The 25,589-nt window shown below is 41.9% G+C and overlaps 2 protein-coding genes across 4 annotated transcripts; one reads left to right on the top strand and one right to left on the bottom strand.

The window, feature by feature from the left end:
• The first annotated feature begins 3,614 nt into the window (after window positions 1-3,614).
• Window positions 3,615-6,694, top strand: gadd45gip1 (growth arrest and DNA-damage-inducible, gamma interacting protein 1). The gene is made up of 2 exons (XM_086184702.1): window positions 3,615-4,045; window positions 6,048-6,694. Exons 1-2 carry the CDS (start codon window positions 3,645-3,647, stop codon window positions 6,337-6,339), a joined length of 693 nt encoding a protein of 230 aa, XP_086040828.1. The 5' UTR covers window positions 3,615-3,644; the 3' UTR covers window positions 6,340-6,694.
• On the bottom strand, window positions 5,233-24,194 carry LOC147245873 (tetratricopeptide repeat protein 39A). Of its 3 annotated transcripts, XM_086184701.1 has the most exons (20): window positions 24,023-24,194; window positions 21,424-21,517; window positions 20,625-20,732; window positions 20,286-20,498; window positions 20,082-20,172; window positions 19,383-19,441; window positions 18,471-18,538; window positions 18,283-18,347; window positions 17,864-17,963; window positions 17,368-17,433; window positions 16,539-16,647; window positions 16,372-16,439; window positions 14,086-14,145; window positions 13,607-13,768; window positions 13,435-13,526; window positions 12,245-12,365; window positions 12,054-12,165; window positions 11,857-11,971; window positions 9,508-9,624; window positions 8,850-9,226 (listed from the first exon to the last, which is right to left on the bottom strand). In XM_086184701.1, exons 4-20 carry the CDS (start codon window positions 20,299-20,301, stop codon window positions 9,112-9,114), a joined length of 1,536 nt encoding a protein of 511 aa, XP_086040827.1. In that variant the 5' UTR covers window positions 20,302-20,498; window positions 20,625-20,732; window positions 21,424-21,517; window positions 24,023-24,194; the 3' UTR covers window positions 8,850-9,111. The 3 variants fall into 3 exon arrangements, with proteins under 3 accessions (XP_086040826.1, XP_086040827.1, XP_086040825.1); XM_086184700.1 differs by lacking the exons at window positions 8,850-9,226; window positions 20,286-20,498 and adding an exon at window positions 5,233-8,829 and having other exon boundaries at window positions 20,082-20,213; window positions 24,023-24,193; XM_086184699.1 differs by lacking the exon at window positions 20,286-20,498 and having other exon boundaries at window positions 20,082-20,213.
• Between the last annotated feature and the right edge of the window lie 1,395 nt (window positions 24,195-25,589).

Genomic DNA, 25,589 nt, shown 5'->3' with positions numbered 1-25,589 from the left:
CTGCTGCTGCACCCTCCAGGAAGAAGGTGAAATCAGGACACAGGCTTTCTCCCTAAATCGACTGTCTGCAGAGTTGACTGAGATGAGGTCCCTTTTACAAGCTGGTCACTCTGATGCTCCTTTGGAGGCTCCAAGGGAATCCACTCCACCAATGCCCGTGTTGGATCCAGAAGATGACATTCTCTCTCTGGTGGCTTCAGCCTCTCATTTCTAAGGCAAGGCAAGGCAAAGCAGTTTTATTTGTATAGCCCGTTTTCACAAACAGTTTGTCTCAAAGGGCTTCACATGGCATCATAACAACATCCTCTGCCCTTAGACCCTCACATCGACTGAGGAAAAACTCCATAGAAAACCCTTTTAACAGGGAAAAATCTGAGAAACCTCAGGGTGAGCAACAGAGGAGGGATCCCTCACCCAGGACGGACAGACGTGCAGTAGATGTTGTTACAGACAAGAAAACAGTTTACAATACAAAATGTGGGAAACACGGAAATGTTAATAACAGTTGAAGAAGGAAGCTTCTGGTAGGGGAGGCAGGGAGAGCAAGCCAGCTTGATGGGGGACTGGATGGCAGACTGGTTCATGGAAGGGGAGCGCAGGCCAGTGTAACAGTAGGGAATAAGAGGGGGGGGGGGCGATGCAGGCGGCGGTTGGGGCTCTGGTGGATCTGTGGAAACACAGAGAGACTGCGAGACACCAAGGCCAAACTACAAAGTGCAACAAGTAGTGGCAGTGACAGTTCCAAAACTGTGCAGGGAGGAGAGGAGGAGAGAGGGGGAGAGGAGAGGAGAGGAGGGAAGGGCTCCATGTAACCTGATGTGTCCCCCAGCAGTCTAAGCCTGTAGCAGCATAGCTATCAATGGTTCAGAGCTACCTGAACCAGTCCTAACTGAAGGCTCTGTCATAGAGGAAGGTCTTAAGCCTGGACTTAAACGTAGTTAAAGTGTCTGCCTCTCTGACCCATGGAGAGAGCTGGTTCCACAGTAGAGGAGCCCGGTAACTAAAGGCTCTACCTCCCAGTCTGTTTTTATTGATACTGGGAATCACTAAAAGACCTGCATTCTGGGAGCGGAGTGCTCTGGGTCTAAGACGATGAGGGGGACAGGGCCTCTCAAGCCTCAGACCCTGGCTCCCTGTCTTCAGCTCAGAGCTCTCTGAGTGAGGCAGGTGATAGCTCCATGCAGGCCATTGTGTGTAGGGCCTTGGAGTGCCTGCAGCTGGACATAGCGGAGCAGGCTATATGAGAGCTCCTTCTTCAGGCGCAGACAGGCCCCTACAGCTTTTGCTGTCCCCCCCCCCTTACAGGAATATTTGAGGGAATTACACGCTTGTTGGAGAGATACGGGGGCTCTTTCTCATCTCTCAGCTGACGGTCGAGCCCTGGCGGCCATGCATGGTGCTGCAGGAGCTGGCCTGGACCGCATGCCAGAATGATCATGGACAATCTTCTTACAGGGGCTTTACAATGCTGGAGCACATGCTGGCCGCATTGGCAACTCCTTGGCTCACCTTATGTTTGCGCTCTCCACTTCCCTGCAGGAAGGGGGTCTCAATAGGAGCATGCCTCCCCCCAGCAGGTCTGAGGCCCCCTTGGCTGCCATGCGAGCCCGTCCATCAGTGCAGTCTCATTCGACTGGTGGTTATGGTCCTCAGCGTTCTGTGCGGAGGCAGACTAGGGATTTTCGGGGCGCTGCTCACATGCCCCCCAGGCAATCTCGGGGCCCGGACCCTCAAGCCCCCGACCCTGCGCGCTGCACCTCCAGGGCCTCCATACTAAAAGAATACGTCTTGTCGACACAGCAGGGTTGATAATGGCACAATGGGAAGTCATAGCCTAGTGTCTCTCTTCCTGAGGGGGGCTCGTAGGCTACGCCCCTTGAGAGTCCCACAAGCTCCAGCATGGGACCTGCCAGTGCTGCTGGATGCTTTGTGCCAACTCCCCTTTGAACCCTTGGAGCAGGCAGGGCTCAAGTGGTTGTCATGTAAGACTGGTGGTTGTCATGTAAGACTGGTTTTCTGCTAGCGATTGTCTCGGCGAAGCATATTAGCGAGTTACACGCTCTGTCAGTTAGTGCCTCGTGCCTGAGATGGAATTCAGATGGCTCAGGGGTCACACCATGGCCGAATGCGGCTTTTCTCCCAAAAGTGCTATCTGGCTCACACCTCAACCTGCCTGTGAGACTTGCATGGTTTGATCCTCCACCAGGGGTGGGAGGGGACAGACTGGAATTGTTGTGCCCTGTGCAGGCTCTGTCAGGATATGTTGCAGCTACCGCAAGCATCCGGCGTTCAGACCAGCTTTTTCTGTGCCACGGCGGCCCTAACATTGGTTGTGCTCTCTCAAAACAGCGGCTCTCCCACTGGATTGTGGATGTCATATGACACTCGTATGAGGTGAATGACCACCCCCTGCCAACTGATGTGCCATTCCACCAGGAGAGTTTCAACTTCATGGGCTGCCCTGAGAGGAGTGCCCCTGGAGGCCATATGTGCTGCTGCTTTGTGGGCATCGCCTACCACTTTTACAAGGTTCTACAGGGTTGAATGTAGCCACTCCCCATCCTCTGGGTGTGATCCTCCAACCGGAGTCCTCTGAGTCCGTTCAGTGAAGTATGTACTTGGGATTCCTCGTGATTCTGCTGGTATTGGTCATTCAGTGCTTGAAGCACCGCCCTCTGGCGGTCAGCAGGGATGAAATAGAACGAGAGTTATGAATGTAACTACGGTTCTATGAATGACCGCCAGAGCATTCTGTCACTCAGAATGCTTGTGTTGCCGCGAGAAGACTCTGTAGGAACAGAACCCCTGATGACACCGGAAGATATTGCCTCTCAAGGGTCATCTTGGGGTCACAGGTGACATTGTTGGCATACATACTCGGATTGTGAATGTGCCAAGGGAATATTCAGTGCTTTAAGCACTTCCCTCTGGTGGTCATTCAGGAATTATAGAACTGTAGTTACATTTGTAACTCTCATTTTCTGTGCTGTACGTTGCTTTGGACAAGAGCAACTGCCAAATGAAATTTTAGATTATAGAATACTGGACTGACCATTGCTCTGAAGATCATTTTTCTGTATATCTGCATATTATGTCTAATATATACATTATTTATTTAAATATTCATCTTATATATGTGTTTTGACATTTGAGCCTGATTTTAAATATATATTAACGGCGTATTTTGTTTAGTCTGCAGAACAGTGTGTGTTTCAAAGTGTCATTGGTGATGGTCTCATTAAAATCATGAAAGGTAGCTGACGGTGTGGAGTCAAATAAAATGTTCCTAAAATAAAATGTGGAAAATGAACCAATTGAAAATTCTCCATTAAAGTTCCCACATAATAAATGTGAATAATATTCCTCCAACCTAATACTCAAAGAAGCAACAGAATGAGAGGGTGGCAATTGTGTTTTCCATTTTTTTTTTCTTCGGTTGTCTCTCCCATTTTCATATAGAGAACGCTGTGCTAATTACAAAAGTAACGCATATGCTGCGTGTCTGAAACAAGGACATATAAGCGCAGTCGATAATTGTAGTATTAAACTACAAGTCCCACAACGAACAGGCGTTTGCCGCCGTATACAGGCAGTTGTACAGCCACCTTTATCTGCCCAGGGTCCTCATTCTTGGCTTAAACAAAATGGCGGCGCTCATGCTTTGCAAAAGGACGATGATATTTTGTAGGTTTTTACAGGGGGTTTCATTTTCGAAATCTAAGATTTCGGCTATATCGTCGAATGGACTTCTATTACAGATAGCGTCGTATAACCCGAAACCTTTAAAACTGAACATTCGTGAGCCCTACATTCCCGATAAGGACAGCGAAAAGACGCCGGAGTGGCAGACGACTGCTAAATATGCCAGGAAGCTTTTCGGGCGATACGGCTCAGTGTCGGGTATCGACCCTGCGACGCTCTGGCCCAGCCACGAGGAGCTGGACAAGATAATCGCAGAGGAACATGAGTGGCAACCACCGTTAGAGGTTTTGTTGAAGGATGTTGCGGCCAAGGAGAATGAGAAAATTGAAAAACGCTTAGCCAGGTAAGTCAAGCTAATGTTAAATGGTCTATGGTTGAACAGGGGAGACTAATTAAAACTCGTTGTTACAAAATTATTGACGTAGGATCTTGAATACAAACAATACAACAATTTATAATACTTATGAGAATCAAAATTTCTTAACTTAAATGTAAATGCATTAGATTAACATTGACACGGGTGACAACTAAACTCACAAACGCACATTGGCACCTGGCCAGCTGTATTTGTTTTTATGCTCCAAACCATAATCATGAACATTACTGTAACACACGAATTGACTTTTCACTTAAGCTCGTAGAATAATGGAATATTGTTGTAATTTGCATATGCCAATTGTCTAAAATTCCCGGCGCGGGGGTTGTCCAAAGGTTGCATATCACTATATTTAAGGCATTATTTTTGGTCTTTCATCTTGCCGATTACGTCCCGTTTACACCCTAAACATTCCCAAACAGGTGATTTTTGTCGTTGGCATGAGCGCATCCACAATTGCATGTCCAAAATGGCGGGTTTGGGAGGATTACCCCGCCCACTTCGGTGCTGTGGCAATCGCCGTTCGATGGGTGAATGTAAACATAGACTTGATTCTTGGTTGCGAAGATATTTTTCAGTTTTTAGTTGAACATATCTGACCAAAATGGAAAGTATCTCTAGATTTGTTCACCCTGTTTGGTACACAATTACCCCGCGCGCGCACACACACACACAGATACACAAAATTACATTTGTTAACAAAGCTAGTGTAGAATTTATATTAAAGTTATTGCAGTATCACAAAAACATGTATGAAGCTCTCTGAATATCATCAGTAAGCCTTACTGTTTTGGAATTTTTTATAACCACAGCTTTACACCCAGTCATAGGTTAGGGAATAACAGGCAGATAGCTGATAAAAGGAAGTATGTTTTATGGGAACCGCAAGGATCAAAATATTTGGTGTGCAGTGCAACTTTTAGATGACTTTTGCAGTAAATACAATTTTGATTTCAATTACAAAATGAATTTTGAAAAATATTGAAACAAAGGAACATAGCTTTACTCAAGTTCTGTTACACAATTTTTGTGGAAACAATTCAAGGATTGGTTAAAAAGCAGTGTTTTAACAATGCATCTTTAAGCATTTAATATAATTTGAGTTATATTAAAGGCAAAAAAATACATCAGTCAATGCTTGCTCATTGCAGCTAAATTCTTTATTCACAGGGCCAAAATATACAAAACACAACCAATCTTTATTTTAACAATGCATGTTGAAGCATTTAACATTATCATCAGTTATATTAAAGGCAAAAAAATACCTCATAGTGAATGCTTTGCTCATTGTAGCTAAACTATTTATTCACAAGGCCAAAGTGTACAAATACAAAAACACCACCAATCTTTGTCGTTCCCCAATGAAATTCAAGATTAAACTATGCCCTGCAAGTAATTAAAATATCAAATTATGTTCAAATATGTATGGATTTCTTCTTAAATAACACATTGCAGTACCCACAGTTTACTTATGTACTTTACCTTTATCATCAATTTAATTTAGTAATTTTGTTTTGTCTACTGCTCACTTGCCAATGGTCTCAGGGTAGTGACTGTTTCACTAATAGTCATGCTTCTTCAATGCCCTCAAGTTTTTCAAATGAATGTCATTAAAAAGAAAAGACTTTTTTTTTAAAAGACGGGATTGTGGGTTGTCAAGTGCCAGATATTTCTCGACCTCAAAACCTGCATTATTTAGAAATGGGGATGCTATGCTAGCAGGAAGAGGTGTTGGACAAATTAAATATGTGGCTTGAGATGGAAAATGCAGTGTATCAACCAAGTTAGTACACTGTTTCCTGGGGAAGCACTTATGTGTCTAGCACATACAGCGTAATGGATATCCATTCAAAAAAAAAGAAGAAAAAATGTTCCCTCTGAGCCAAAGTGGTGGACTGCCCATCATGCAACTATGCATCAAGCACCACATAAACATCTGCTAAATTCATCTTTTCTATTTCCACTGCAGAGAGAAACTCATCGCAGAAAAAATGGCCCAAATGCCCAAGATGATAGCTGACTGGCGCAAAGAGAAGCGTGCAACCAAACAGAAGAAAAAAGAGGAAATTGAACGTAGAGCGCAGTTGCTGGTAATGGCTAGAGAGCGTTTTGGCTATGTGGTGGACTACCGCAGTCCTAAGTTCATGGAAATGGTTGCTGAGATAGAGAAAGAAGAAAGGAAGAAGAGGAAAGAAGAGAAAAGAAAACTACATTTGGGGACGGTTACAGCCCTTGAAACACCTCCTGTTGACGCCTCTTAATTTTGGTCTGAATCATTTTGAGTCAGACATAATAAACTATGAGACCTGGGTCCTTGAGTTAAGAAACTAGCGTCTTTGTTTCGTCATATGCCACCTGGATTTACAAATTGTCACCCTTGCCACTGTCTCTTGTTGTATTTAATAAGAATAAATGTATATCAAGTAATGTTTTGAACTGAATGATACACATTTTTTGGATGTAAGATCATAGCAGCTCATCAGCGTTGGCTGCTCTTGGTCACTCTATAATGGTGTCTGTCCGATGGCAGACGCATACACCAGGTCAGCTGTGATCATGTCACTTCTTTGCTGACCATTAATTTGGAGGAACCAGTAATTAATGATTTATCAGCTTTTCCAAATGTTTTGAAATAGCAAAAAATGCTACTTTGTCAAATACAATGATAAAAGGTGAATACTGAACTTTTTATCTTTTTATACAGATAATATTGAATTATATATCTGCTGCCAGCCAAATCATTTATTGCAGTACATTCCTTATAATTTTGATAAGATATTTTTGGGACACATTTATAAATTCCTTTCTTTTTAAAAAAATTTTTGCACAATTTCCATCCATCGTCCATCATCGTCTTCCGCTCATTCCTTACTAGTAAGGGTCGCGGGGGGGCTGGAGCCTATCCCAGCATCAACGGGCGAGAGGTGGGGTTCAACCTGGACAGGTCGCCAGTCCATCGCAGGGCCAACACACAGAGACAAACAACCATTCACACTCACATTCATACCTACGGTCAATTTAGAGAATCAATCAGCCTCGTCCTCAAATTGCATGTCTTTGGACTGTGGACTGTACCAGAGAACCCACGCAGGAACAGGGAGAACATGCAAACTCCACACAGAAAGATCCCGTGCCCGAGCCAGGACAGTGCTAACCACTGCACCACCGCGCAGACTTTTGCACAATTTGTTAACACTAAATGTTATTGATGAAAACACCAAGATGGTAAAGGTGAGTTTATAAAAGTAGCTAACAGTTCCTGTACCTCAATGCATCTCTGTTGAGAAAGGGGGCAGAGGGTGGTCACAATACTGGCTCAAAGGAAATGGTATGTTAAGGTCAGTTCGCTGATAAATTCAGTAAAACTTCGAACACAAAGGAGGTATACATGACATCATCCTTGGTTTAGGGAACTCGTTTTGAAGCAATGATTGCCTTCACCGAGGTAGCTGCACACATAGGTTTACGCTGAGTTTTAAAAGACTTGAAACTACTAAGACCAAAACCTTGTTAGGAAAATATGTGCTGAGTTAATTAAGCTAGAACTGAGTTTCTGTTTGACTCTTGTAGAATCAGACAACAATTTTCTACCAGTCTCCTCCTGCTGTCCGTGGAAGATGATAGGTTTTAAGGGACCAAGGGTTTTCACCAGAAAATTACTATCATGGTAATGCTGTGCAGACCTAACTTGCTCTTGAGGGTCCAAGAGGGAAAATAGGGTTGAATGTGTACTGGCACTGCCCACCCACAAATTGCATGTCATAGATGATGTTACCATTTATTCCATTGCCAACTTGACAGTGCATGGATCATGGGAGGGTCACTGAGGTGCTGAACAGACAATACCATTTTTTTCTTGGAGAGAATCATTTACATATGCAGGAAACATGTAGCCTGTGAGACTGGCTGTGTTTTACAATGCATGAAAACACAGCTGCGGTTAAACAATGATGGGTTATAGATTTGTGCACCATCAACCATGTATCTTTTGCTTGAACTAGACACAATGGTAACTGTCACATCTATTTGTGCCTTAATGATGGAACAGTGACACTGAAAAGTCTGTTACTTTCTGCACTCACAGACACATACTTTTTGCCAGCTCTCCCACTTTTGGCTGCAGCAAATGTGTTACAATTCGACTGTATAATAGATTTACATTCCTCATTCCTGAAAGACTACATTTTGTTACTGTGGAATGAAATATGCAGCTCTCCATTTTAGCGATCCATCCATCCATTTTGAACTGGCCACCAGGTGGTCCTGCTGGACCTGACTCCAAATGATGGTCCCGAGCTTCATCCAGGCAGAGTCACTGGGCTCTTCTTCCATTATTAATTGTTAACCAATATTTGTGTCCTCTAATTTTCTATGTAAACAATAACATAAGTATATACACAAGTCTGTACTGACCAAATGAGGTAAGTGAGATCGGAAGTCAAGCGAGGATGGATATAAAATACGCCACCTGGTCATCCGTCACCACCCATGTGTGACTGCAGACATAAACATGGCGGAAAAGGTGTGTTGAATCAAAGTTAAAAACTTAGTAACAGCCAGTGTGAGCAATAATGGTGTGAAGAAAGCAGAATACAGCTGAGTTTTCCAGTTTGAGGAGCCGTCTCACTGATGGACTGTCTTCTTACAGATGAGTATCCTCGTCATCAAAAGGACCGGCCTTGAGTTTGGCCAGAGCAGCATGTATCCTGAATTGTGTACGAGACTCCATCGAGTAATCTTTGTAGTTGTGTCTGCAAGTGAAAACAGTACACAATGCTACATATGCTTATGCTTGTTCGTTAGTCTTGGATTAAAGAAAGCAGATTAGGTTGAGACTGTCAAAATGTAGGTTTCACCCCATCACCCAGATAAAAACTGCAATGAAACTGGACTCGTTTAGTACATCTTATCAATTATTTTGTATTTGGTTTTTGCCAAGGAAAATACTGACCGATGACAGGTAGCATAAGAGTTGTATTTAGTGGGTCTCATTTTTAAAAAGTTCATTGCGCTCATCAGGACTGTTTAAGCCCTCAATTTAATCTTACAGGCAGAAAGCAAAGTCCTGATATCTTACTCCATATATCTATTGTGGACCTCTTTTGGCACGCGATCTTAAATCTTTGCTTGCTGTTGACCTGGATGGGACTGAAGCACAACTTTTGAATTAGCAAACATAATTACTTAACTGAGCAAATAATTTTCTGTTTGTATTCTGTTTGACTGCACAATAAAAACAAAAGTAACTCCATATTATTCAAAAACTTCAATCATTACTACTCAGGGTTATAATCTTTGGGTTTCAGGCAGCTCATCATCGCTCTACTTACCAGGCACAGAGCGACCTCTACTGTTTGTGTACAGGCAATACACAGGATTTAATTGTCAGATGTGTGGAGCAGTGAAGTGGTTATGAAGGAAAAACTTACTTGGCCTTGTTCAAGATTTTTATAGCCTCATCTCTTCTGCCTTGGTCAATGTAGAGCAGACTGAGCTCAACCAGAGAGTTGGGAATGAGGTAGTGGTCGAGCCGGATCTTCTTTTCGCTGAGCAAAGGAGCAAATGCAGCAATGCACTATAAGGTTGACTCACCAGTCATTGTCACAGAATTTAATTTTACACACATTATACTGATGCCTTGTACTGTAACATTGGACACTTTGGGCCAAACCAAACCTCAGAACCACGGTGTTCACTGTCATAGTATCACATAGGAAGATACAATTTTGTATTCTGTTTGACTGTACAATAAAAACAAAAGTAACTCCATATTATTCAAAAAATTAAATCATTACTACTCAGGGTTATAATGTTTGGGTTTCAAGCAGCTCATCTTCGCTCTACGTCGCAATACGTCGCTTTGGACAAAAGCGTCTGCTAAATGAAATTGTAGAATTGTAGAACAAATGTGTCGTAGTCAGTGTTGGTCTATAAAGAGTTGAGTGTTGCTTTGTGCAGGTAAGTGCTAAAACTTAAAACTATGTAGTCAGTAGATCGAAGCGAAGTAAAATCTGGTCAACTGGACGTAAGTTTATCTTGAAGACATTTCACCTCTCATCCGAGAGGCTTCTTCAGTTCTAGTGAAGAGTGTGGAAACTCCAGCTTATAAACCTATGTGGGAGTGGTCAGTGCTATTGTGGTGGAAACGACCCTCCGAGACTCACCTGGCCTCCCCAAACGACAGTCGTTGTGAGGTGTCAGGGAGTTTCAGGGGTGGTCGTTAGGGAGTTTCACCGACCACTCAGATGCTAATGGGCTGTGCTGGCATCAGCCGTTCCACATGGGTCTTTCAGCTGAACTCTTTGGGGAAGCTTTGAAAGGACTTGGTTGTAAATAGGTGAAAGGAAATGTCGCAGTCCACCTCCTCTGTTCAAAGATGGTTTCTCTATCCTGATGTGGATGGCTTCTTTAACTCCTCTTTCAAACCATCTGTCCTCTCTGTCGAGGATTTGGACACGATCGTCCTGGAAGGACCTCAAGGATCCTCCTTGAGGTGGAGGAAAGCCTCCACCTCAAGGAGGAAAGCCACTCCTTCCAGGACGACCATGTCCAAATCCTCGACAGAGAGGACAGATGGTTTGCATCTGAGTGGTCGGTGAAACCCCCTAACGACCACCCCTGAAACTCCCTGACACCGCACAATGACTGTCGTTTGGAGAGGCCAGGTGAGTCTCGGGAGGGTCGTTTCCACCACAATAGCACTGACCACTCCCACATAGGTTTATAAGCTGGAGTTTCCACACTCTTCACTAGAACTGAAGAAGCCTCTCGGATGAGAGGTGAAACGTCTTCAAGATAAACTTACGTCCAGTTGACCAGATTTTACTTTGCTTCGATCTACGATGCCCTGGATGAATGAGAACCTACACAGATATGTAGTCAGTATGACATTTATAGCCATTAAAAGTAAAACATAAAACCCTTCGGTATTTTTTAATCCTACTCTTAAAATTACAATTTTTAATAAAATATATGTATATCTGGGAATAGTCAAGAGCCCTAAAGTTAACCAAATTACTATGTTTCAAATATTGAAAATGGTCAAAATGACTTAGGAGAAAATCCTACAGTTTGCATGTTTTAGTGTCTGGTGCCCTCATTTCAGCTGAAAGGTATTTCCTAATAGGCTTTCAGTTAATTGCCTTACATTGGGTCTGTGGTTCACATTGGCATGGTTGAACATTTTTTACTGTATGAAATAAGACACGCGAGTACATTTGGCACTTTTGAAGCATTCGTGTGTTTAAGTGATGGTGGCAAACAAATGGCCCAAGACTCCAAAAACTACAAAACCTTTGCAGTAAAAGAAGTGTGAAGGTAGTTGTGATGTTTGAAGTCATACACCTGGGGTGTAGTTTGCTCATTGCATAATCTTAGCTTTTTATTTGTAGTGACTGCATTTGGGCTTCAAAACTCAGGTGTTAAGAGGAGTTAATTTGTGAGGATGATCACTATCAACAAAACCTGTGAGTCTAACAAACATTTGTTCACCACAGAATGTATCATTGGCAATGACTGCAAATCCACTGGAGAAGTCTCAGAAGCTTGTGGTTGATGGAACCCATGGTGGTGCTAACTTCCAGGTTTACCTACAAAATCGTACCTTCCTATGTGATACTATGACAGTGAACACCATGGTTCTGAGGTTTGGTTTGGCCCAAAGTGTCCAATCAAGTGCAACATAGATATTTCTTTATTGACAGCATATTGATGAATTTCTAGCGAATGCTTTAGAAACTCTTCTTTAAGAGTTAATAGTGGAGAACTTGCCGGCTCACCTGGAACACACTTTCTTAAAGCAATCCTCAGCAGCCTGGAAGAGACCCTGGTTCTTCAAACACAGGCCCTTCAGCAGGTGGATCACACAGCGATCGTCCACTGAATACTCATTCTCTGCGGGGGAGGGAGCAGACACGATCAGCATCACCCAGACCACAGCAGATATGAATGTCACATGTATTTGATATTTGATCACCTGGAGATTCTAACAGGGTGCGTTCAGCCTCCACTAAAGTCTGCATCATGCCTTCGGTCAGCTCTGGTCGTTTACTAATCATACTGAAACCATTCCACATATACATCATTTCCTGTAATGAAGCAAAAACTATTTTGAAAGGCTCTTTGGTTTAAACACTGCATATTGTATATAAGTATGTGAGGCTTTACCAGCACTGGCACGGGAAGCCTTAGTGGGTTGTGAGCCTTGTAGCGTCGGGCTTTACGGATAGCAAACTTCTCCGTCGGGGGAGACTTCCCTGCTATCTTCTGCTTGAAGGTGGGCACTTGTCTAATGATACAGGAGATGAATTAAGATTTGTAGAGAAGACAGTGAAAAATAGCTTCTCTGGCATAAAATCATGTTTCTTTCTGCCTGATGAATCCAAGTCCATCTTTAATTGAATTTTGTTAGTCCCAGTCAGAGCTGGTGCACAGTTGCGCCTAGATCAGTGATTTGACCCAAGAGTTTATGCTGATACGCTCTCCAATTGCAGACAAAACTCAGATGTTTGCAAGTCTTTTGACGAATGAAATTAAAGGATTTATTTATTTTTTTTTTACACAAGTGAGAAATGAGTTTAACCTCAGCCGAAAAGTGTTCCTCTCTCAAATTTACCACATAAGCCACCAATATCGTAATTGCTTTGTTTTGGTCAGCAAAAAGTCAAGCACCAGGTGATATTCATTCCGTGTCAGCACGCCACTGAGGACTGACTTATAAGTGACATTAACTACTACTACTACTACCACCACTAGTGACAAAATGCAGTGGCACACAATGATATTTGGATTGTCTGAATCCAACCTTTTTCCCAACAATGTAGTCCTGCTGATGCCTTACATTCCTTAATTCCTATATTCACCATTTTTCTCCCCTTAAAGGCTGTTTTCACAACTTTTTGGCACCATCCAATTCTTAGCCATGAGACAGAAGTAACGAAGAAAAACCCAATTCAAAGTTAATAAAGAGCGACGATCAAATTTCCCTTCCAGTTTGGGTGCCATCTCTACGGATAAGAGGCTTTGGTTTATTTTCCTTTTCCCCAAGTGCTGTGTCCTAATCGACTGGACTGCTTGACTACAACACAGCAGTTGACACAGCATGACTATGACACAGCTCCTAAGAGATACCACGGCCTGAATGACTGAGAATCTTCACTGACACCAACTCCTGTTATCAATATCTGCGTCTTAACTGCGACATGCTGCGTTGTGTTCACATTGCAAAGACTGTGTGAATCCTGGCGTCACAAAAGTTTGGTTATGCATGCAAATTGGTAAAAAGCCAGCAGATCATCAGCTTGAGGACAATGTGTGTTTCAAGGGTAGTCAAAGGCACAATGACTGCGTGTGTTTACCTAAACAGGTCTACTTCGTCCTCCCCAAAAGGCCTGGCCTCATCCTTTGGCAGCATGCTAAGGTAAGCCGCTTTCATGTACACATACATTGCCTTTGACAGAAAAATGTGACTTAATTCATGTTATTTATTGTTTGTCAGTGTTGGATAAGATCACAACCAATCATCTGTACCTTGGACCAGCGGCTCTCCTGGCTCAGCAGGTCTGCGTAGAAGTAAGCCATTTTCCAAGCTCGCTTATAGGTGAAGCACCACATCAGCTCCCAATAACACATGTGGTGGAACTGCTTCCACGCCTGCTGGGCCTTACAGCCGTCTTCAAATAGTGTCACCGCCTAGAAGCATGGTGACATCATATCATACAGCACAACAGAATAAACAATATGAGTGACACTGTATTGGAGGTATAAGTATTGTTGAATAATAACCTTGTAGGTCTGAAAGCTATTAAGATCAACACAGTAAAAGAAGAGCTTAATATCTCTCAAGTGTTGTGTCAAGGTCAATTCTACTTTCAGTTTCCCTGAAGACATTTTGCCTCTCATCCAAGAGGCTTCTTCAGCTCTGAAAGTGGCTCCGGAGAACAAAAGCCTCTTGACATGTAAAAGAACGATAGCCGTGATACTTTCCTGATGAATTTCATGACACACACCTCATCAATGTTTCCTTTGATCTCCTCAATCCTGCCGGCAAAAAAGAGGAATATTGCTCCCTGGACAGAAAAGAAAACTTAATTTATTTTCCATAGCCACTCACATGTCAACTTACTGTGTTGTCCATCTCATATTTGCACACATCATATAGCAATTATTCTTAGCCATGTTTAATCAAGACATTCCCATGGTGGACCACAGCACACTGTGTCAGTTTGTTTTCTGGGACGGGCAGGCATGTAGGTAAAAGGTGGCGCCAGAAAAGGGATTGTAAATTTACAGGAATGTGAGTCAGGTAGAGTGGAAGGAGTGATATCATACCAGGGTTGAAAACTAAAGAGAGGCAAAAAGCCAGTCTGTCCAAAGGTGAAAGAAATGGGCAACAGCGTGCCACAGGGATGATGTATATTTTCAGTCCGACCTGAAATTTAGCACCAGCGTGGGTTTTCTTAAACAAATGCCAGTGGTATTTTTATGTTGCTTTTTTGATCATTACTAAAACAACGGTCGATGGTGAAAGTTTTTGTGAGATTTAAATGTTTTGTTCAGCATATATTTCAGTGTGTTACTGTTCATGAGTGACACAAGTGATTATATGCACTTTATTATAAATGTGCAAATATTATTTGAATAAACTGGAATGGAATCTGACTGTTGAGTTACAAATTTAATGCGACTTGTAGGTCTGTGACGTGCTGTATTTTCAGCTCCCTTTTGAAATTTTCAGCAACTTCTCTTGGTATTGCAATATGTTTCAACTTATTTAGCATATATCATGATAAAATCATACCACCATCCAAGTATCATGACATCTATTGTGAGGTTCTTGCCAGTACAGAGCCCTTCATTTCAGTGCTGTTGGAATAATCAGTAAAAAATAGTTCTGACAGGGAAAACTCAGCTGAATTACCCTTCGAGTCAGAAAAATTTTGATACATGAACTGAAGACCTAATATGATGACGCATTAGACAAAAACATACAGAACTATATCGCGGTCACGCCATAGAAGTGAAAAATAGATCAGTGTCATGTTTTAACATGATTTGTTGATTGTTATAACAATAAAAGTTTCACACTAGAACATGATATTTTTAGCGAATGACATATTTTCATATATTTCAAAATATATATTTATATACATTATAATTTGAAATTTTGTTATAACAATACACTATTTACATTGTTAAAAACCTGATACTTAACATGCTATACTTTGATAATATATTGTTAGAACAATAAACATCACAATAAAACGTCCATCCATCCATCCATTGTCTTCCACTTATTCCTGTAAAGGGTCGCAGGGGGCTGGAGCCTATCCCAGCAGCTATGGGCGAGACGCGGGGTTCACCCTGGACAGGTCGCCAGTCACAATAAAACGTGAACATTTTATTATAAACTAGACAACTAACAAGACATTTGGGTCCCAACATACCCAGCTTGGATGCTGTTATGATGGTGCCCTTCCTTGAACCTCCAGCTGATCAGTGAGAAGTTTTTAAAAATATGTTTCAGTGTACGCATACTTTTGAATACATCATCCACCATGTTAGGTAACTGCCAAATCTCACCACGTGTCAACCCAAGCATGAAGTAGAACTTCAAATTGCATGTTGTGTGCCATGTTCCAACAATCCCTTCTCTTCACGTTTTATCACGACAGTGCTGACCACCGCACAACCGTACCACCCCAATATAGCATCAATAGGGCATAAAATCCACTTATGGACCTAGAATCTCTACAAGAACACACAGGGCCCAGGGTATTCTACCATAGAGTCAGGAAGTGAGCATTTAAGTTATGATGCGGCTGGGTATCAACTTATTTCCTCATGTCATATTTACCATGCTGCCCCATTGTGCTTCCATAAAAGCAAATGGTTCATAAATGGCATCAAACTTTTTATGGAAATACCTGTTGCAGATTGGCAATTTCTTTTTTTGCTACATTGCTTTCTTACTTTTGTACCACATGTCCCACCCTCACTCTCTGCCAAATAGTATAGGCTAGATCACGTCACGTCATGGCTCATCTATGTTTCTTTAGCTCCTCCATGTTGTTCATGCTGGAAACCACCATCACCATGTTATTTATCACCTCTAAGCAATAAAATACAACATATTTTCTTTAAAGCATCTATGTTGTATCCAGTCTATGCCTTGAAAGCACATGTGTACACTGGTATTGAAAAAAATGACTTCAAATGGAATCATCTGTCATCACATGAATACATTCTAGTTTCCATGCAGAAAATAAATGGGGAAAATAATGTGTTTCACTCACCCGTGGATAGCGGAGCCTGAACGTTTTCAGCAACTTTTCAGCCTCAACTACCTCTCCCTCTCCTGTACCTGAGAGGAGGAGGCATCCAGGTGATGTCATACAAATAATAAGTTACGTAAAGAATGTGCTACATGCATGTGACATTAGTAGATTGATTAAGGCCATACCTAGAATGAATGTGAGAAAGGTATAGTAGCAGAGCAGCAGCAGAGCACAAAGCATGGAGCGCAGGTTCATTACTGTGGCGCCTTCATCCAGGAGGGACAGACCATGTTCCTAAACAAGTGTGTTATTCACGTTTATGAATAAATGAGTGAGTTGCTGTGTCACCGTCTTTTGTCCTTGAAGTACTAACAAATGCTGCCTTGAGCTCAAAAAGATCATTTTCCCCTGCTGCATTACGTCTTTGCAACTCCAGAATGTTTAAAGAGCCAGCCATGTAAATTCTGCTTTATGCTAATAGTGACTTATTGCTAACAATGGCTACAGGAACAAACTAACAGCAAAACTGCCCAAAAACATCAGTTAACAAACTAAAGTTCATGGCATGTTATAATTCACACTTCTTTACGCAGTTATATGCTCAGTAATATGGTCAGCATTCATTAATGATAGCACCAAGTGTGCCTAGCTGGGGCACTCTAATGAAGCATGTCGCTTGCACTCATCCATGCTTGTTCATCGGTTGTTTGGTTTTTCAAAGTGTTTGATTAGTTTGTGTCTGTAGTGTTTGTGGATTATGGCTAGATACAGAAAAAGTGCATTATACGCAGAGATGCATGGTGAAGTTTGGGGTTTGGACATTTTATAGTGGTAAATCATCAGTTGCAATTAGATTAAAGCGAAATACATCTTTCTGCATTCTAGAGTTACAAAAAGTGGAGCAGAGGGAAAAAAATGTCTGCGAGCACAAGACAACTACAAGCGAGTTTTTGAACGTCATGTACATGTTTGGGTGAAGTATCACTTTAATCTGTCATAAATCATGAATCATACCTTGTCTCCTGAGAAGCCTGCAAACTCCAACACTTTGAGGATCCGTGGAGGAAATAGAGAGAGTGTCTGTAAATAAGGAAGATCTCAAACTGTTAGAATATCAAACACAGACCATTTGAATTTCTCGCCGAGATGAAATAAAGTTATGGAAGATACAGGCGGAGGTATAAGCGTTCATTGCCTCCATGAATATTGTTGATAGCAGAACTGTGACTCTGACCACTCATGTCCAAGATCTGAACCTCTAGAAGTTGATCGCAAATGACTGTGTTCACTTAGGATTCGTGTTCTTATCAATCCTGAATGAAACTGAGCTGATAATAACCAACTGCAGGGTCATCTAACCCAGGAGTACATGGCAGTCTAAGCCTTCCTATTGCAGAAAAAAACAGGTGTAAGAAGTTGTTTGCAGGTTTTTTTTTTAGGCCAGTGGGAATGGGGCTTTACACATAATACAATATAAAACTAATGATGTTTAAATAGACTTGTCACCTACCAGATTAAAGGCCCCTATTCCAAAAGATATTCCACCTTCTAAGTGAATGTGGCTGGGTCCTTTGAGACAGTTTTGAGATTTTATGAGGGAATGCAGGTCTCTGAATGATAAAAAGCAACATGTCACAGATCAGCATAATAGCCTGATTGCTGCATCATAATGACTTGCAACGATGCACAAAATACCTGAATCCTTCATTTCCCATGATACAGCTCAATGACAACTATCTTTACAGTCTTTCAAACTGTAGTCTCAAAACAAAAATCGAGATGACTGCCAAGGGTTATATTAATGGTCGTTCTCCGAAAACAACAGGTGACAAACACCTGTTTCCACTAGCTGAGAAGTACTTAGCTGCTAACCCTGATTATACATCGTCAATGACATTCAGCAAATAAACAACCTCTCCCAGTACTTACTTGTAAATCAGGTAACTGTTTCGTACTTTGATCCCTCCTTTGATAAAACTCACCATGTTCTCATCCTGAAAAAAACATAATGCTCCCATCTGAATTGTGACTAGGTTTGAATCAGAAAAATTGGTGTATTGTTACCAAAAATATATTTTACAGTTATGTGTTGTCAAAAAAAAAAGAGCTTATTACACCTGTAGGAAGGTGAGGGCAGCTCTTTGGAGTTGGCACTCTGCATAACACACTTCAGCATGGAGCTGCACTGAAAAAAACACACCCATACACAGACACATCAATACGGCATCCATCCATCCATCTTCTCTCTCTTATCCTGTTTAGGGTGGTGGGGGGCTGGAGCCAGCAGCCTTCTGGCGAGAGGCAGGGTTCACCCTGGACGGGTCACCAGTTCATCGCAGGGCCAACTCATATAGACAGACAACCATTCACACTCACATTCATACCTACAGTCAATTTAGAGTATCAATCAGCCTAGTCCCCAAATTGATGTCTTTGGACTGTGGAGGAAGCTGGAGTACCAGAGAGAACCCACACAGGAACAGGCCTTTGTTCATCTGCTGCCCCTCAACTTTATCCAGTCAGCTTCTTGTTGGATACCACAAAGAAATAATTCAGGAGGGGGAAATGTCTTTGTGAGGTTAACGCACCTATTTATGAAAGCTTGAAATGCAAAATACATTTGAATACAACACAGTAAAATGACACAGGATGAGACATGAAATCAATGAAACTCTTGTCTTACTGCATGGGCATGAATAGTAACTTTGCTTTTGTGTGAAGTAAGGGCTAAACACACACATTGCAGTAAGGGGTAGAATTGTAACACACATTTGTTGCAGGTGTGGGCCGTAATGGTCAGAAAACCATTTATTCCACTACAGACAATCGTGAAAACAACCTCCTGTCCTGGGATCATTAGTAATTGTGATCAAAAGCTATTAAATGCCATAGTAAGTGTTGATGACAACTTGCATTATCCGCTGTTATCCACTGGAATTACAAACAAACCAAAAGGCCACATAAATTCCATTTTATACGCATTTTCAGGGTTTTTGGCTCTGCAGGTGGAATGTATCCTGGCTTTTTACCTTCACTGAGGAACTCCCCTGATGACTTGCTAACCAAACTTGGGGATTTCCTTCGAAACCTGAAACAAACAATATTTTGTTACTATTCCCGGTATGATTATCGCTACTTTTCTACCACAGCAATCATCCACAAACTAACCCTATGCTATCCTATATAAAGACTCATGCAAATCCAGTCAAATTGGTACAATGACTAAACATGCATTGGTGCTAGTTTCCTCTTGTGGCTGATGGGACGGTGGAGGATGAAATAACATCTACATGTGCAGGTTAACTCTTTAAGTCCATATCTATGAAAACAGAACACAAAATCACAGATGTGCTAAAAAATAAGTAACTGCAAAGATCAACTGAACAGTTGATGGAAACAAAAGTATAAGCCAACTTTTCTGATAATCAATTTATCCCTTGAGTCTGTTCTCAAGCAAAAATGGGAATCATTTGCTGGTTCCACACTCTTCTATGCGAGGATATTCTCGGTTTTCGGTCGTCTATGACTGAAAATGAAGCCTTTGAATTTCAGACAGTTTCATAGACAAAAGAAGCAATTTGAAGTCACTTAGTGATGAGCATTTTCCACAATTTCTTTGCATTTTTCAGAATGAACGATTCATCTGTTAATCGTGAAATAACGATAAAAATAATTATAGTAGCTGCAACCCTACATCAGATTCATCTACATTCATGGGGCATCCTGACCTCTGGCAGACCTCCTGGGCACTTTTCATGGTATTTCCTGCGCTGCTGATGTCATCATTCTGAAAAGTCATCATGGCTTGCATTTCCAGCACTGTAGCATAGATAAGAGCATGGTACATACTCTCATCCACTCTGCATAGGAAACATGGAGTCTCAGGGTCAACATCATACAATCACAAAATTAAAAAGCATTGGAACAGTTACCAAATGACATAGGCATTTTCCAGTGGAAGAGAGATAATATTTTGCTCTCTTTACTCTTCCTATCTTCTCTGCCATTCCAGTGTGTCACAGTGTTTATTTTGCAGGGCTGCTTTTCTGTTGGCTGTTGAAACAGTCAGACCTTAGGCGTCAGCTTCAGCAAACACTTCATATCCTGGAGAACTGAAGACTACCAGGGCCACCTTTGTGTACAGGCTACAAGGAAACGCTACTGTGAACGTTTGTCATCGCACAAGGAAATACAAAAAGCACATCAGACATTCATAACCAAGAAGTGAGGTTCTTTAAAGAGGAAAAACTGATTCGGGATGGTTGTGTTACCTTGGCTGCAGCCTCTCCAGGCTCTCCTTGAATTGGTTGTTAAGAAACAGATCCAAGGCCTCCATACACTCATCCAGGCTCTCTTTCAGGGTCATCTGTGAAGAGCTACTGCACGCATGCAGGCACACAAGCACGCAGACACATGTGGGTTAAGACCAAGTGCATTCAAAAGCAAAATGCAGCTGTGTGAGGAATAATGCAAAATGCTATTCTTGATGCTGTTTCTGTTCTAGAGAGTTGAATGCTCTTTAAATCTGTAAGATCCCTAATAATTATTTTTTCTATAATTCAATCAGGCAGCAGAGTGGTACATTTGGTGGAAGTAAAGTAAGAATAAAATAAAAGGGATGTGGTATAAACACAAAAGGCATAGTAACAACAATGTGTTCTCGTTTATTGGTTTTTTTTGGCCCCCAATTATTTTGAGTTTAGCCCTCCAGGGGGAAAAGTTTGAAGACCGCTGTATTACATAGATGAAGGAGTTCCTTTTGCGTTCTGTAATTTTTTTACCGTCAATGAGCGATCATACACACACCCACCAGAAACATCTCAACCGGAAAACAAGAGCATATAGAAACGCCACAATCTGCTATTTAAGATTAATAGAAATTATAAATCAAACTACCGCCAAAGTTGAGAGCCCAGCATAATGTGAGAAATCGGCAAACGTTTCCTGTTGCAGATGAGGCTGGACTATTGTATGACTGATTGTGCAGGTTGTTTAACAGTAAACTGATGCGTAAACGGAATGCAGCAATAAAACAAACAAAAACGAGTCATTGGAGTTGCCAGGACTCACGTCTCTGCAGCATTTGCGCGTTTCCCATTGGACATGTTCCACTCAACACCTGTTAGGAAACCAGCAGAAGTTTTCCCGAAGAATCCAGATTAAGCTGTAACACCAAATTTAAGAGAAGGTCCAGAGAATAAGGTTGACATGAAGCTCTACAGTCTGTTACCTGGTTTCTATCTTCGTAAAAGTATGCATTCATGTGTGTGGTTCTAGTGTGTGGAGAACAAGTGCACTCGCCGACTCCTCCTCCGTCACGCCACTGCCACGCACACATTACAAGGGTTCTGAAGGGGCTGTCCAAACAGGGAACAGTGGGCTAAATTTGCCCCTGTGATGTTTTGGCCGGCCATTCGTATAAAATATATGATTAAATACTACTACGACTAAAAACTGTATAAGTGTCACTGTGCGGGAAGTCAGTTGGGCACAAGCGAAGAAACAATCTGAAAGCTATATGGCTCGACTCATGGTCAGAGGGACAAAGTGTGGACAAATATGATCACATTTCAGTTCGTAGTTGGGTCCATGTAGTGTGTATTCCTGGATATTATATGTTAATCTGTTTTCTGCAGTGGTTTAGCAATACGAACCTTTGAAGAGTAGAGCAGCAAAACACAAAATATGATTAAGATAGAGATGTTTCAAATCCAGTTGTAAGAACAAAACTTGTCATTCAGAAGAGTGTTTCTCCAATTGTGAAATGCTAAATAAACCTGTTGACCGCAGGTATTGCAGGAGGCTGAAAAATTACAAGCACGCTACTGGGTACCAAAATATCAGTTTCTCTGTATTTGATAAATTACAATATTAATGTAAAATAATCTTAGGATAATATGAGTGAGAGCAGAGCAGTACGTCAGAGGAATAGTGGAAGCAGAACCCAAATGCTGACCGAAAAGCAGGCTAACTAGTAGCGCTACCGATGTGCCTAATGATAACAGAAAACTAAACTTATAAAAACACAGGAACGAGCAGATATTCTAAGTGGAAGATCTCACACTGACTGACAGAAGGCCAAACTAAAATACAACTCAACTAATGACACAACAAGATATGGGTGCTGGAATGCTACAGCAGGGAAGGGTAACAAATACTGGTAATATGGCTGTGGCTGATGAGGACAGATGAGACCCAAAAAAAAGGAAACAAAGACAAAGGTTAAATCTGAGTTGTCCCCTCTATTTCTATGCACTTTTCCTTGTCCCCATTGAAAAATGTCAATGTGTAGTTGGATTCTTTCCGCACCGCCATTGACTTTTCCTATTTGCTTTCACTCGATCCCATGGCCATCAGGGTCAAGGTCAAGGAATAGTGAATAGGAGATAGAGGGACTGTTTGGATCCAGCCAGAGAGTAATACACTAGTTCACAGCAGTGAAGTTCTTTTGAAATCCATGTTTACCAAAGTTAACAATGTTAAGAGTTTATTAGAGAGGTGGACTGCTCATGCTGAAGCACATGACGCCACTTGCAAATACACAGCCGCTTTTATCAGCTGGGGTTAATGGATAGAGCCTGGAGATTGGCTGCCTGCATGTGTGACTGAGGACCCAGGGGAAGACAAAGTGGACAGAGGAAAAACTCAGAGGCAATGACCAGCGGGGAACTGATGACGCAAAAAAAAGAAGTCATTTAGTTTACCAACAATAAAGAAAGATGCTATCACTCCACGACCACATCAGGCGTTTTAAGAGACACTTTTTGTCTTGTTCATTATCAGATGTTTTGAGCGATACATCAATTTTTTTCTCGAGCTCAGGCCAGAGATCAAGGTGTACTAGACCTGCGACAGAGTTCACTTGGTCTTAGAGGTTTCATGGTTCTGCACAGTTTACACTTGTTTGAGGTATTACGTATTTGACCAATACTGAACACAGCAGGTCCATGGGCTAACCACTTTCCAAGAATAATCTTGTTTTTGACCAGTTGAGTAAATCTGCTTAAGAATCCCAATCTTAAATTGCTGTTTCAGTTGTAATGTAAATTACATTGATGCAGTGGCTAAATTTCAGCTGCCTAATTAGCATTTTTTTTTTAAATATACCTGGTGTTGGATCAAGCATTCACAGAGGTCTGCTTAAACACTGTTGAAAATATGGATCATATTGTGATTGTATAGCTGGGTATGTTATAAGAAGTGAACACAGTCGGCTGTCTGTGTGTGTGCTCCCATGTTGGAGCTGCTTGCCATTGAGTGGGCGTAAAAATGAGAGAGTGAATTTTGCACCATGGAAAAAGTGCTTGTGGTTAATACCACATTAAAAGGTAATCAGATGCGCATTACGTTTAGTTGTGTTTCAGTTTGAAGGTCTATGTATTGATACATTAAAGATCTTCTATTCTCTACGCTTCTTGCCATTTCAGTTTCCTATAACATCACAGTGCTGCTGCCCTACTTTTTTCTTCAAGTTATTTCCTGAACTGGTAATTCTACTTGCACTGAGTTAATTTTCACCTAAGTAAAAATAATTGTACTTGAGTAAGATTAGTAACTACTGTTTCCACCCCTGCAAGTGAGGAACAAACTGGAGGGTCCTACAGACCAGTGTGCCAGAGTAACCAGAGATCAAAAACACAGTTTTTCAAGGCTTTATACATGAACTCACCAGGATGTGTTGCACTGATGTCCAGGGCACCGTATTAGAGAAAATTTGTCCCCAAATCTGTGAGCAAGCAATGGTACCTCACGAAATAACTGCATTACACTGCAGCTCCTTTAAAGAGAGTTGGAGAAAACATGCAAGGATTTCAGACTGGGCGAGCCAACAGTCACAGTTTCAGGAAGTGGAGGAAACCAGGAACCAAAATTCATTAACACTCTGTTTGAGGCAAAGGGGAAGGTGAACAGCCTCTAAACGCAGGGTGCCCAACCAGTTGACCATGACTGACCAGTCGATGGCGGTCTGACAACCAGGAGATTGTGTCAAATTTAGAAAAATCTAAATTTATTCTTAAATGTGTGTCATCATTTCCCTGCCTGCACTCTCCCTTTCAACATGTTCTACTTGATTCACCTCAACACATCAAAAATAAAACAATTCTTCAATACATCGGTTTTTCTACTGGCCACTTCTCGAGTAAGGGTGGCACATGTTAAGAAACATGCTTAGAACAGAGAGAATCCTAAGCTAAAGCCAGAGGAAAATATGAATAACTGCAAAGTGTGGATAATGAGGGTTTCGCCTGCAAGGACAGTTGACTTCAACTGAATGTGAAGGGGCCACATATGGGAGCCTCACCAGATGGACTTGTCACGAACTTGCAATTTACCATTCATGTTTTGACAGCTCAATGACCCAGTAGAGTCGGTATTCTGGCAGTGTGACATGACTAGTGGAGCTGGGATTCATGAGAACTCAGTCATTCACTGCAAAATGTATGTTCCAATGCATATAAGGACATGAAGTGCATTTACTTGAGAGGAATGAACACATCTCGGGGCTTAAACTTTGAATAGGAGATTTAATACACAAGAGGTGATTCTTTTGGGACGTTGTAGTACCAACATCAAAAAGGTGGAGGCTAGGGTACTGGAGAGGGGGGCTTCTGTCTCATCAGTGATTAGGAGCAACTAATGAAGACTATATACAAAAGGGGGCGCTTCAGATTGAACATTGCATGCATGAGTGAGAAGTACTTCAATTTGTATAACTCAAATACAGTGTTTTAGTACTATTTGGTCTTTTTAGAGCATGGTTATGACATTTTGAGTAGACGTGTTTGTGATAAAATAATAAAGTTTGTAGAATTGTTTGGTAGATTGTATTTACCTTGATGCTAATGCTAACTCATTGACACTTACTGGTCATTTAACTCATTGATAAAGTATTGCCGTCCTCCTCCTCCGCTTTATGCGGTGGGTCCGGGTTGCGGGGGCAGCAGCCTCAGCAAGGAAGCCCAGACTGTCCTCTCCCCAGCCACTTCCACCAGCTCTTCCGGGGGATCCGGAGGTGATCCCAGGCCAGCCAACAGATATAATCCCTCAAGCGTGTCCTGGGTCAGCCTCAAGGCCTCCTCCCAGTTGGACATGCCTGGAACACCTCCCGAGGGAGGCGTCCAGGAGGCATCCTCACCAGATGCCCGAACCACCTCAACTGACTCCTCTTGACATGGAGGAGCAGCAGCTCTACTCTGAGTCCCTCCTGAATGACTGAGCTTCTCACCCTGTCTCCA

This window comes from Aulostomus chinensis, chromosome 18 (assembly GCF_037954235.1).
Source record: "Aulostomus chinensis isolate RoL2024-O1b breed Wild chromosome 18, RoL_Achi_v1.0, whole genome shotgun sequence".
Classification (NCBI taxonomy): domain Eukaryota; kingdom Metazoa; phylum Chordata; class Actinopteri; order Syngnathiformes; family Aulostomidae; genus Aulostomus; species Aulostomus chinensis.
This window is presented reverse-complemented; position numbering and strand designations above follow the sequence as displayed.